At 38.4% G+C, this 13,073-nt stretch overlaps 1 protein-coding gene across 1 annotated transcript; it reads right to left on the bottom strand.

The window, feature by feature from the left end:
- Positions 1–5,036: 5,036 nt before the first annotated feature.
- CCDC179 (coiled-coil domain containing 179) lies at positions 5,037–7,335 on the bottom strand. The gene is made up of 3 exons (XM_067749890.1): positions 7,291–7,335; positions 6,695–6,739; positions 5,037–5,168 (listed from the first exon to the last, which is right to left on the bottom strand). The coding sequence occupies exons 1-3, from the start codon at positions 7,333–7,335 to the stop codon at positions 5,037–5,039; spliced, it is 222 nt and encodes a 73-aa protein (XP_067605991.1).
- Between the last annotated feature and the right edge of the window lie 5,738 nt (positions 7,336–13,073).

Raw genomic sequence — 13,073 nt, 5'->3', positions numbered from 1 at the left:
TTGCCACCATTGAACTTAATTTAGCAGTTTCAAGTTACAAAAAAAAAAATCTGGAGGACCTATTTTCGATAGATATACTTAAAACATAATTATTCCTAAAGAGTTCGCTTAAAACTCTTATTTACATTTAATTTACTTAAAAGTTTCATCATATCAAGTTATTTTTCTTGCTGACAAATTTTGTAATGGGGATAAACCTAGGTACAATAAAAATATTATACTTAATGTTGATGACCCTAAAGAAATGTCTGTATTAATTAAACCAACAAACTGAAACTTGTTTTCATTCATTTAAATTAAATCTATTTCATTTAATCTATTAATTCTAGATCATGTGATCCTAAAATTCATTTGGGTTACTTTCTTTTATATTTCTGAGTATTTATATAAGCACTTAATTTCCTTTAAGCCAATTAAATAGAGTCCTTTTACAAATTAATATTGGCAATACCACATGTCTACAACACACATATATAAATATATACACACAGACACATAGTTTCCACTATGTGGACAGAGAATATAGGCAATATGTTATAGTAACTTTAAATGGAGTATAATCTTTAAAAATATTGAATCACTACATTGCACACCTGAAACTAATATTGTTAATCAACTATACTTCAATAAAAAACAAAACAGAACAAAACAAAACTCTCTCCTAGGACTGTTTAAAGATTTTAAACACTTTGTTTAAACACAAGTCATTATAAATATACAGAAGAGGAAATTTATTTCCCCCTATTATTAAATCATAACTCTAAATCTCTAAATAAGTTGTAAATCCAATTGTAAAAATTTAAACATGAATACATCATTTTCAAAGGCTTATGCATATTATTATTTGTTGAAAAGAAGCAAGTCTCAAATTACCACAGAAAAGAAAGTGGTAGTAAGATATGGTGTTTAATAAAATTCTAGACCCTGTAGCTTGGATGTTAAATGGTTGCACTGTTTATTTTGCGGAAATGTCAGAGCATTGTCTTTATTTTTCAAACGAAGTCAAATCACAAAATGCCACTTGATGTTAGAAATCTGCATATTTTGTTCTGGCATGATTTCTTCCATACAGACTTCAGCTTTATGTCCACTAGAAGAGATTAAAATACACAAAGAAAAATACATTCAATCAAAATATACATAAGGAAAAGTTTATACAAACTGTAAGTCCTCTGGGAAAAGTCTCAGAGAGAGAAGCCTTTCTTATACAAAAAGAATTGTATAAAGAGCTAGAAATGCTATTCTAAATTAAAACAAGGTCACATTCAGATAGAAGCCAGATATGAGATGCACTATTATCAAATAAGTCATATCTGGGAATAAATATGACATAAACATTTTTTTCTACGAGTCAAGGAACAAATGCTACAAGTAAAAAGAATTTGCAGAAACCAAAACTAACAATCAGGAGAAAGGGTGAAGGCATTTCTGAACATAATGGATTTGACAGAGATGTTAAGCATAAGGATTTTTCTTCCCAAGTCTTATGGTATGTGATTGACTAAGAAGGTATGTTATACGCATCTATTGAGTGTTTGAAGTCTTGAAATGACCCAAAATGAAGTGAACAAGAGGGACAAATAAGTGTAAATGGAAAGATTATGTATATCACTATTAGGAAGAACTGAACCTTAAAATAATATTTCAGGATAATTTTAATATGCATGAATATTATAATTATATAATTAGGAGAAAACTTTTGTTATAGAGATTTTAAACAGACAAAATGAAAACAAAAACTACTTTTTCAAACTTTTCACAACACAACTGAGTGCTCTAGCCTCATCCTGCATCTTCTGTTCTACTGGGCACAATCCATGTTAATAAAGGACTTGTACGTATGGACTCGGACCTTTATTTTCATCCCAAACCATTTAAGATGTACAAAGTAGTGTTATTCTGTGTGGTCTGGTTTTGGTGCTAATCTTACATTCATTACTACTTTGTAACAAGATTAGTAGAGAAATTGAGAGTAAACACTTATGTTTGTTTATAATAATTTGATATTGCCATAACATTTTGACTGCATGTTACAGAATGATCAGTCCACAATGGTTTGGAAATTAAACCAAACAAAATTTATCTTAGCCCACATTTGAGAAGCAGGGAGAGCCTGAGCTTAAATAGGAGGTATTATATATTTTGGTCAATATATAGAAGAAACACTAGGATAGTGTATACTTTGGACCTTTGAGCCCCTGACATTCTTTTTTTCGGGAAAAGCGTGTATTTTTTCCTTTACAGAATATCAGAACTTTCATGACTGCCTAGTACTGCCAAAAGAAAATATCTGGATGTTCTGAAGATAACTCCAGAATTTTTGTATTAACGACAATGAATACTAAGTACCAGATTGAGCTCAGACTTTTCATGGATCATGCATTTTATTTTTTATATTTGTATTTATTTGTGAGACATTTCAGTTGTCTCTGAAAGCTCAAGTGAATTGGTGGGATAATTGATAAAGAACATTTTGTAGATATTTCTATAAGACACATCTGGTAGCTCAAGAAAGAAAAAGGAGCTTTTTAATGGAATGCCCTAAATGGTTTGGTATTGAGGGCAAGGCACAAAAGGAGGAGATCAATGGCACAAGATATCAGCACTGGAAAAGGGATAGAAAGATTAACCAAACTAGGGCTTCCCTGGTGGCGCAGTGGTTGAGAGTCCGCCTGCCGATGCAGCGGACGCGGGTTCGTGCCCCGGTCCGGGAAGATCCCACATGCCGCGGAACGGCTGGGCCCGTGAGCCATGGCCGCTGAGCCTGCGCGTCCGGAGCCTGTGCTCCGCAACGGGAGAGGCCACAGCAGTGAGAGGCCCGCGTACCGCAAAAAAAGAAAGAAAGAAAAAAAAAAAAAACACAAAGCACAGATTGGGAGAAAATATTTGCAAAACACATAAAGAACTGGTATCCAAAATATACAAATGACTCAAAACTCAACAACAACAACAAAAAATTAAAAAGTGGGCAAAAGGTCTGAACAGACACCTTTCCAAAAAAGTTATACAGATGCAGATAAACATATGAAAAGATTGTCAAGAGTACATATCATCAGGGAATTGCAAATTAAAACAATGAGATATCACTACACAACTGTCTAAATGGCTACAATCCCCAAACACTGATAACAAATGTTGCCAAGGATGAGAAGCCACAGAGAACTCTCATTCATTGCTGGTGGGAATGCAAAATGATACTGCTACTTTGGAAGACAGTTTTGCCAGTTTTTTTCCAAAGCTAAACATAGTTTTACCATATGAGCCAGCAATTGTGCTCCTAGGTACTTCCCCAAATGAGTTGAAAGCTTATGTCTACACAAAAACCTGCCCATGAAGGTTTATGGCAGCTTTATCGATGATTGCCAAAAATTGGAAGCAACCAAGATGTTTTTCAATAGGTGAATGAATCCATACAATGGATTAAAAAAATGTTATCAAGTCATGAAAAGATATGAAGGAAACTTCAGTGCGTATTACTAAGTGAAAGAAGCCAGTCTGAAAGACTACATACTGTATGATTCCAACCATATGACATTCTGGGAAAAGCAAAACTATAGAGATAGCAAAAAGATCAGTGATTGCCAAGGGCTTGAGAGGGGTGAGGGAAGAGGGAAGGGATGAATGTATAGAGCACAGGAGATATTTAGGGCAGTAAACAATCTCCTGTATAATATTGTAATAGTATATAAAATGTGTGTGTATATATATATATATATATATATATATATATATACATATATATGTTTGTGCGGGGGAGTGTTTATCAGCTTTATTGAAGTATAGTTGACCTGCAATAAACTGCACATATTTATTTGAAGTGTACACTTTTAAATGTTCTGACACGTGTACACCCGTGAAACCATCACCACAAACAAGATAATACATACATACATATAAAGAGGCTATTTTCCTGATCAAAAAGAACCAATTCAGCAGGTGTATACTTTTCGCCCTTTGTCCTGTATCTTTTTCTTTTGGAATGTGGACACAATCTCTACCTATGTAGAAGCTTTTATGAGACAATGAGAATAAAAATCATGTGAAAAGTGTGAAGGATCAAAAAGACAGAAGGAACCTGGGACTTCTTCGATGATTTTTGAAACCACCCTATCAACCCTAGACCGCCTAGGTCAGGAGTTCTCCTTTGGAAGAAAAAATACTCCTATTTGGTTAAACCATTGCAGTTGAGTTTCTCTTATAAGGAGATGAAGTTAGAAATTCCTAACTGACATAGCTATCCATTAGCTGGGCTTATAAAATATTTTCTTTCAAAAAGAAAACCAACAGAAAAAAAATCTTAATGATCAGAAATATAACTTTTCCCAAATCTTTCTGTAATCTTTCTATAATGAAATATAATCCTGATCCTGGAAGTTGCCTGAATAAGGCCAGGGCTCACTACTAAGGTGGAAGAGGAATGGATGAGGAAATTTGGGGATTTTCACCCTGAAGAAAAGTCTGCATATGAAGGGAGGTAACAGCTTTCTTCAAATATCTGAAAGACTTTCCAGTGGAAGGGCCATTGGATTTATGACTGGCTATTAGATGTGTAATTGGTACCACATGTAAAAGGCTCATGGAGGCAATATAACCATGTTCTGTGGAAGAACTTTTAAATCCTTGTCAAAGGTATGCAAAGATGGAATATAAGCTATGGTAGAGTTTTCTGATGTTGCCAAGGGTTCAAGCCTAGGCTGAAAACCTATTTGGCAGGAGGTTTTGTGATTTATTGTCCAAATAATACAACCCAGAAGATTTAAGTGAATAACTTTAGGGAGTCAGATAATATACGCAAAGGAAAAACTGGAATCCAGAGCACTGAGGTTTCAAAGACCACACTCTTTCCATTAAACCACATCATCTCCAGGAGACAACTACAAAAGAGATTTAAATAACAGATGAGAATTTGATTAGAGGAGTTTTAAGGTATCTTCCCAGACTGCAGTTACTGATTTCTCAAAGGAAAGGAAAGAAACAAAATTTAGAGTGTTCCATAAATGAAAAATTGAGGATGCCTCTTGCATTTAAGGATCTGTTCATTTTAGTGGAGTCTCCACATTTACTAGGAGTCCTGGTTCTGGAACAGGGGCAGGCCTTGAAAAACGTTTACTAAATTTCCTCTTCTGTTTCCTTAGGTTTTGCATACACTCAATACGTTTATCTGTGGACTTTGGGAAAATTAAAAGGAAAGAAGACATTTACAATGTTAACAGCATAGCATGCTGACAACATTTTTGGTTTGTGTCCATAAAAAAAGATAAACACAATCAGTACATACAGCTTACATAGCTACATAGAAATAGGAAAAAAACTTTTTGCAGATGTGTGATTTATAGATGAAGAAAACATTTTGGAGCCTCAGTATTCTTTTTTTTGTGGTCTTAGTTGGGGCACATGGGATCTTCGTTGCGGCAGGCGGGATCATTCCTTGCGGCGCGTGAGCTTCTCTGTAGTAGTGGTGCGAGGGTTTTATCTCTTCTCTAAGTTGTGGCGTGCGGATTTTCTCTTCTCTAGTTGTGGCGCACGGGCTCCAGGACATGTGGGCTCTGTAGTTTGCGGCATGCAGGCTCTCTAGTTGAGATGCGTGGGCTCAGTGTCATGGCGTGCGCGGGCTTAGTTGCCCTATGGCATGTGGGATCTTAGTTCCCCAACCGAGGATCGAACCTGCGTCCCTTGCATTGCAGAACAGATTCTTTACCACTGGACCACCAGGGAAGTCCCACCTCAGTAGAGTTTTCAAATGAAACTATTTACTCTTTATTTCCACTTCATTAACTGTGCACAATAGTGCACAATATGGACAATAGAAAACAATGTTAAGAAGGAAGAATAGGACTTCCCTGGTTGTGCAGTGGTTGAGAGTCCGCCTGCCAATGCAGGGGACATGGGTTCGAGCCCTGGTCCAGGAAGATCCCACATGCTGCGGAGCAACTAAGCCAGTGCGCCACAACTACTGAGCCTGCGCTCTAGAGCCCGCAAGCCACAACTACTGAGCCCACGTGCTACAACTACTGAAGCCCGAGCGATGGAGCCTGTGCTCCGCAACAAGAGGAGTCACCGCGTGAGAAGCCCACGCACCGCAACAAAGAGTAGCCCCCGCTCGCCACAACTAGAGAAAGCCCGCACACAGCGACAAAGACCCAACGTAGCTAAAAATAAATAAATAAATTTATTTTTTTAAAAAAAGGAAGAATAAATCATACAATGAATTTTGTGTGATCTTATGTTTATAAAGTTCAAAACCAAGAAAAACAATATCCTTTTAGAAGCACATAGGTGATAAACTATTAAAGAAAGAGATTAGCTTGATAAAAATAAAATTCAAGGTAATGGTTACCTCTGGGAGAGACACAGGGAGGTTGAGTAAGGAAGCGGCTCCTAGATGAGTTCAAGGATACTCATGTTTTCTTAAATTGGAGGTATATTTTGTTACCCTGCTGTAAAGTTATGTATGCTACATATATCCTTGTGTATGTATCACATGTTACATTAAAAAAAGGAGAATATTAAACCATTTAGGTTATCCTAGTTAAGACTCATTCTGATAGTAGTCACAAGATCCTAGAGTCTCAAGAAAGATAACACAGAAGGGTCTAGCTGATAGAACTTTTGTCCTATTAGGGACGATCACACATAAAGAGACAAGATAAAGTCACACTTTTGAATTAACCATAATTATTTATTTAAACATTACCTGCCTTTCAGTGATGTCTGAAGGATAATGCCATTTTGAGCCTTCCTACATAACATGTAAAATTAAAAAATAAAATAAAACTCATGAGCAAACAGAAAAATCAGCTATTATAATAGGAAGCCTATGCTACTGTTTTCTATTTATGTAATAGATGCCTATTATCCCAACTGCAAGAGGCAGGATCAGAATAAGAGCATCAAAGTAAGCATTGGGGTGGAAGATGAGATAGTATTTTGAGAAAAAAGAACCTGCTATGAACCACATTACCGGGACTACTGAGATTTATTCTGGAAGGAAAGGATGTACAAGAAATCCAAAAATTCATGTTTCTGTTGGTACTGAATATTGTCATGCTGGGTCAATAAGTCATTCAACAAACAGATGACTGCACGCGCCTGGCCCCCAGCAGGTGCGAGGTGGGGCTTTTCCTCCTCCCGGTGGGTCCTGCAGCCCAGAAATTAGTCTGCCTCCTTCACCCGGGATTTCCCAACCCCAAAGCACTAACCCCCGCGTAAAGGCCAGCAGCGCGAGCGGCCGAGGCGACCTCCCACGGGGGAGGCCGGCGCCAGGGCGGCAGAGGGCCCGGGGGGACTCACGGGGTTGACTTGGACAGCGTCGTCCTCCCTGCAGCACAGGCACATTCTGCAGAGCCTCGCAGCGCAGCGGCGCCCACTGCCGGACCCCCGCCAAGTCCTCGCGGGTGCGCCACCTACGGCCCGCGAGCCCCACCCGGTCCCGTCACAATTCTCTTTATCCTGGCCAGGAGGGCCCCGCCCTTTCCCTTAGCTGTCTTCCAATCCCAGTGCCGGGAAGGTGGAGTTCCTAGCCTCGGAAGAGCATCTGTGGAACTAGGGATGTCAGGTCACCACAATCCCCTATCCTTCCGGCTCTGTCGCTCAAACACCCACATAACACCAATTTTCTATCTTCCAGTCCGGAACTCTCTACTCTCTCTCCAGGGAGTTCCCTTCCCTTCTAACACATCTAGCTTAGATTCCACGGTCCCTCACATTAGCCTATCCTCAGGGTTCTGAATTCCAACACCTCATTGTTCTTCCGTCACAGTTTCCAGTTGGATCCATCCAACTACTTGTCTTCAGGTCCATAACCGGGCTGAAGGGGGGGAAATCTTGAAGATGGCTACAATACATATTCATGATCTCCAGCTTAAACTGGGTCCTCATCGCTGCTTACCACTTTCATGTTGCACTACCTCTTTCTTTTTAGTACTCCTCAGCATTTCCTTCAAACTTTCTTCCCTCTATTAAAATCTGAATCCACCATCTCCCCATCACTTTTAGCAGAAGTAGGACAGTTCTTGCTTCACACACTAATAATGGCTAACACTTCTGTAAGGCCAACTGGCCCGAGGCAGGGGAACACAATCAGATTCACAGGTTGCATCAGACCGAAATTCTCCGGACCACCCAGTTCCAGAAACTGCCCTGGAGACATTCCGGACCACCCAGTTCCAGGAACTGACCTGAGGACTTTGAACCCAGCCCAGTCTTCCCGCCTTTCGAGGGGCGGGACTAACGGTCCCCCAGGATACCCGAAAAGACCACCAAATAAGGAATACCCTGCGCCCTCTCAGATTCACCACACCCCTTTCCCTTCTTCCCCTATAAAATCTTGCCCAACCCTCACCCGGGTGCGACTTCTCTGGCCCCTTTCTCTCGGACCAGTGAACCTCGCCCGGGAGCGCTCCCTAATAAAGCTCACTTGAAGCTTTCCTCTGTTTCGCGGCGCCATTTGTTAAGATCCGACCTTACAACTTCTATAGAGTTTATGCTTAGCATATTAGCTCATTAACTTCTTATAGCATCCCAACAGGGTAAATGTGTGATGATTACGGGCTGGAAAATAAGGGACTAGTATGTTAAATAACTTGCCCAAGGTTATACAACTGGAGAATGAGCTGGGATTTAAATCCACAGTCTGCCTCCAGAGCCTGTGCTCTTAATACTGTGCTATGCCACCAACTGCTTTTAAAAGCGATAAAACTAATTCTGGGCATGAAGAAAGAATTTAGTAACTGGGAATAACTGCTGCTGGGGTCCATTGCTACTGCCAGGTGAAGTGTCATGGCTAGAGTGACACTGAGAGCAAGAGAACAGGTCTGAGTCCAATCCTTCTCCCCTCCACCTGCCTTCCAATCTTCCTTCAGCACCCACTATTGGCTAAATCTACAAGGACTCCAGCTGGCTAAATTTCCAGCTCTTTCATTTCTAAAGAGAAATAAAATACGCAGAGCCCCAGCCCTGGCTTCACAAAGTAGAATATGGAAGAGTGAGTTTAGAGCTGAAAGACAAAAGGTCAACAAGTGGCACAGCAACCATCGTGCCCTAAATCCCTTTGCAGTCCTTCAACTATACATCTTTGAGAATGGTTTCAAACCTCCCCACTACCCATATTGGTAACCTGTATCACTTTACAGTCAGCCAATGTCCTGCACCAGACACAAATTTCAAAATGTGATATGGCCTAGAGTAAGGGGCAAGGGTATTACCTTTCTGATTCTGGACAGTATATTTGCATAAAAATTGCCTTTGCAGGAAAAAAAATGCACTTTAACTGTAAAATAAATTATGAAAACTCCTAAATACTAAATGTAAGCAGAATCAATATTCCTACTTATTCATGTTTGATTGGTATAGAGCTGCAATTCTCAAAGTAAACTCCAGAAAATACCACCATCCCAAAATGTTTTACATGAAATTTTACATGAAAAAACAAAACAAGTAAATAAGCCACACTTCCCTCCTACCTAAAAATGGGTACTGAGTTCAAATAAGTTTTGGACATTATGGGTTAAACAAAGTTAAATAAGTATCTTTACTGTAGGACTACTCAAACCCTATTAATATGCTAAAGTGATTATGAATTTCCAAAAGGGTATATATTATACGTTTGTCTAATTTATTGCTTGTGGGACCCTTTTTCAGTGTCCCATTTGTAATCTCTCTCATTTACACGTGGAGGATTCTAGATTAAAGACTGAATCCTTTTACTGAATAACTAAATATTATTTTATATTACTTTAAGCATGACCTTGCAATGTCATAAACTACATCAATAATTTTTTTAAAAAACATTATTTATTTTATTTATTTTTGGCTGCGTTGGGTCTTCGTTGCTGCACGCGGGCTTTCTGTAGTTGCGGCGAGTGGGGGCTACTCTTCGTTGCGGTGCGTGGGCTTCTCATTGTCGTGGCTTCTCTCGTTGCGGAGCACGGGCTCTTGGCACGCGGGCTTCAGTAGTTGTGGCGCACGGGCTTAGTTGCTCCGTGGCATGTGGTATCTTCCCGGACCAGGGTTCGAACCCGTGTCCCCTGTATTGGCAGGAGGATTCTTAACCACTATGCCACCAGGGAAACCCCATCAATGACTCTTAATATCAATATTTAAATCAGATTTTTTCCCACATGCAATTGTTTTTCTCATTTTCTGTCTAAGCAAAATTTGCTGATCTTTGTTTTATATCTTAAGTGGCCATTTCATAATGCAAGTAAGATTAGCTTGTTAGAGTGTTTCTGCACTGCAGCTGGTATTTTTATTATCTTTGTGTATTTGAAAAATATATACTGATGAAATCAGTTGAAGTAACATTGCACTAATAAATGCTATGCTATATCTTGTAAAACAGGGTAAGATTTATCAAATAGAATATCTACACAATTTTCCTTAGTTTAAATATTAAGTATTTTCTTTCATTTTTTGCAAATGAAATCATTTTAGGTTTGTGTCTCTTCAGTTTTCTTTTCTATCATCCCTAGTATTTCAAAACTTGGTTATTTAGCAACTGAATTTATAAAAACATTTAGATATTTCATTCACATTTTTATAAGCTTGTCATGTTTGACATTTCCATAATTAGATTTTATTTTGTAAGATTATACAAATATAGTGCAAGTTCTTAAAAAACTAAACTGTAAGCTTTTCCACATAAATGAAACAACTTACGCAGAAATACAAATGGAATGTCAACATTGATCTGTCTTGTGCCATTATTTACAGATTTTCTGTTTTGTTAGTTTGTTTTCTGGGTTTCCAACAGGCCATGGAACCTATTTGGGGGCATTAAGGAACTTTACTTATTTACTTTGACTTCTATATAACTATTTTTCGATTTGAAACTATTTTCCACAGTACATAGGAGAATTTTGACAAATTCATATATTTAGAATTTTCCTATGATTTTATTTTTAAAAATAGCTTTGAGGGAGTAAAACTTTTTTAGATCCTAAGATTCTCTAAACACTGGAAATTTTTCTTACAATTAAAGTCTGTTCCCTTTCCAGGATAAAATGCTATTTGTCTACTTAGTAAATAAGATGTGGACAGATTCATCACTCTTTCTTTTTAGCCATTTTTTCATTCTACAAATATCTATATCCAGTGAATGACTCTTCTGTTCCAGTCTCTGTGGCTTGTGCTAGAGTCTTAGTACTGAATAAGCCAGATTCCTATATGAATGGGTACTGTGTAAAATAATACCAGTGTAGGGCTGACTCCATGGGTGTACAGTCTGTGTAATCACACTTAGAAAGATTGATGCTCTGCTCTTGTTGTCTTAAAATTCTTAATTTTTAAGCAAGTGGCTCTGAAATTTCATTTGGCACTAGGACCTGCAAATTGTGCAGGTTGTCTTGATCCTATCCCACAACGTTTGTGAGAAACATCATTCTATCTATCATCTATCTATCTATATCTATCATTATATCTCTGGGACACAGTACCATTTTGTATCATTTTTTATTATTATTTTATGTAGGGAGTTTATAGCAGATTTTTCCTTTTCTGTACCCATGCAGTTAAATTGTGAAATCTAGGTTAGAGACTTTTAATATGTCTATATTAAGTTACATCTTTTTAAATTCAACCTATCATTTCATCCTGTCAAGAACCCTTTTGTTCTCTATAGCAGAGCACCTCCATGTCATCTGCTGACCAGATCAGCTTGTTATCATCATCCAAATTTGTGATGAAAATCTTGCACAGAACAGGACTGAGAAGAACGCTCTGTGTCTCAGCACAGAAGTTTCATCCATAAGTATTTACCAGTACCTTTTGGCAGAATTGTTTATTCAGTTATAAATTCACTCAACTTTGATATCAGCTAGATCTGATTATATCCATCTTGTGCACATTAATATCATGAAATACTTTTTCAAATATATTATTGGAATCTGGATGTGCTTTAAACTACTAGTCCACATTGAAGCTTGTTCAGTAAACTTCTCCCTAACTTAGAAATTGACTTAGATAAAATTCTAGAGTTAATATTGCATAAAGAAAGCAATGAAGGAGTTAAACTAGGGAGGAAAAAAAAACAGCATTTTTGTTGGACTGTTTTATATTTATTTCGTGGGTTAGTGTATTAGTTTTCTATGGCTGCTGTAACAAATTACCACAAACTTGGTGGCTTAGAGCAATAGAAGTTTATTCTTTTACAGTTCTGGAGCCAGAAGTCTGAAATCAAGGTGTCAGCAGGGCTTTACTCTCTCAGGGGGCTCTCAGGTAGAATCTGTTCCTTGGCTTTTCCAGCTTCTGGTGTCTGCCTGCATTCATTGACTTGAAGCTACATCATCCCAACCTTTGTCTTCATCTTCACACATCTTTCTCTTCTATGTATGTGTAACCTCTCTGCCTTTTATAAAGGTGCTTGTGATGGTATTTAGGGCCCACCTAGATAACCCAGGATAATCTCATCTCAAATTCCTTAATTTAATCACATCTGCAAAGACCTCTTTTCCAAATAAGGCATCAGTCATTAGGTTCCAAGGATGAGGACATGGGCGTATCTTTGAGAACAGTTATTAACCTACCACAGATAATTTTGCCTTTTAATTTTGAATTACATATAGGAAGGGCATTGTACATTTTCATCCTTAGGGCTACTATATATCTTAACCTGGTCCTGGGTAGGGGTTAGTTTCACCTGCTTCTCATGAGAACCTGCTTGTTCTTTCCACCACCTAGGGCTGTAGCTCCTCACCTTTGTGTTGTAGAGCTAGGGCCACCCTTAACGTGTCTCTAGGTTACTGGGCCATTGCAAGGAAGGCAGTTAATCAGCTGCTGCAGTTAGAATGCTAGAAGTAACAAGTGACATCTTTTGCCATTATTAACTGTGAGAAATTATTTTTGACAATTTATTTATGGCACTTTTAATCACATATCTCTATTGGTATGACATAGGTCATATGTCACTGTTTCTGGTCTCTGAATTCCTTCTGGACCAGCAGATAAGTCCGGTCTCTGAGACTGGGCACAGGAATGAGCTGGCAGAGTTAGTGAGCTGCTAGCTGGTGATGGTGCCGAATGAATCTTGGGCCTGGCAGAGACTGCTACCAGAAAAAACAAGGCAGAACAAGCACTTA

The sequence above is a fragment of the Pseudorca crassidens genome, chromosome 9 (assembly GCF_039906515.1).
Source record: "Pseudorca crassidens isolate mPseCra1 chromosome 9, mPseCra1.hap1, whole genome shotgun sequence".
Taxonomy (NCBI): domain Eukaryota; kingdom Metazoa; phylum Chordata; class Mammalia; order Artiodactyla; family Delphinidae; genus Pseudorca; species Pseudorca crassidens.
Note: the sequence above shows the minus strand (reverse complement) of the source record. Positions and strands in the feature narration are given on the sequence as shown.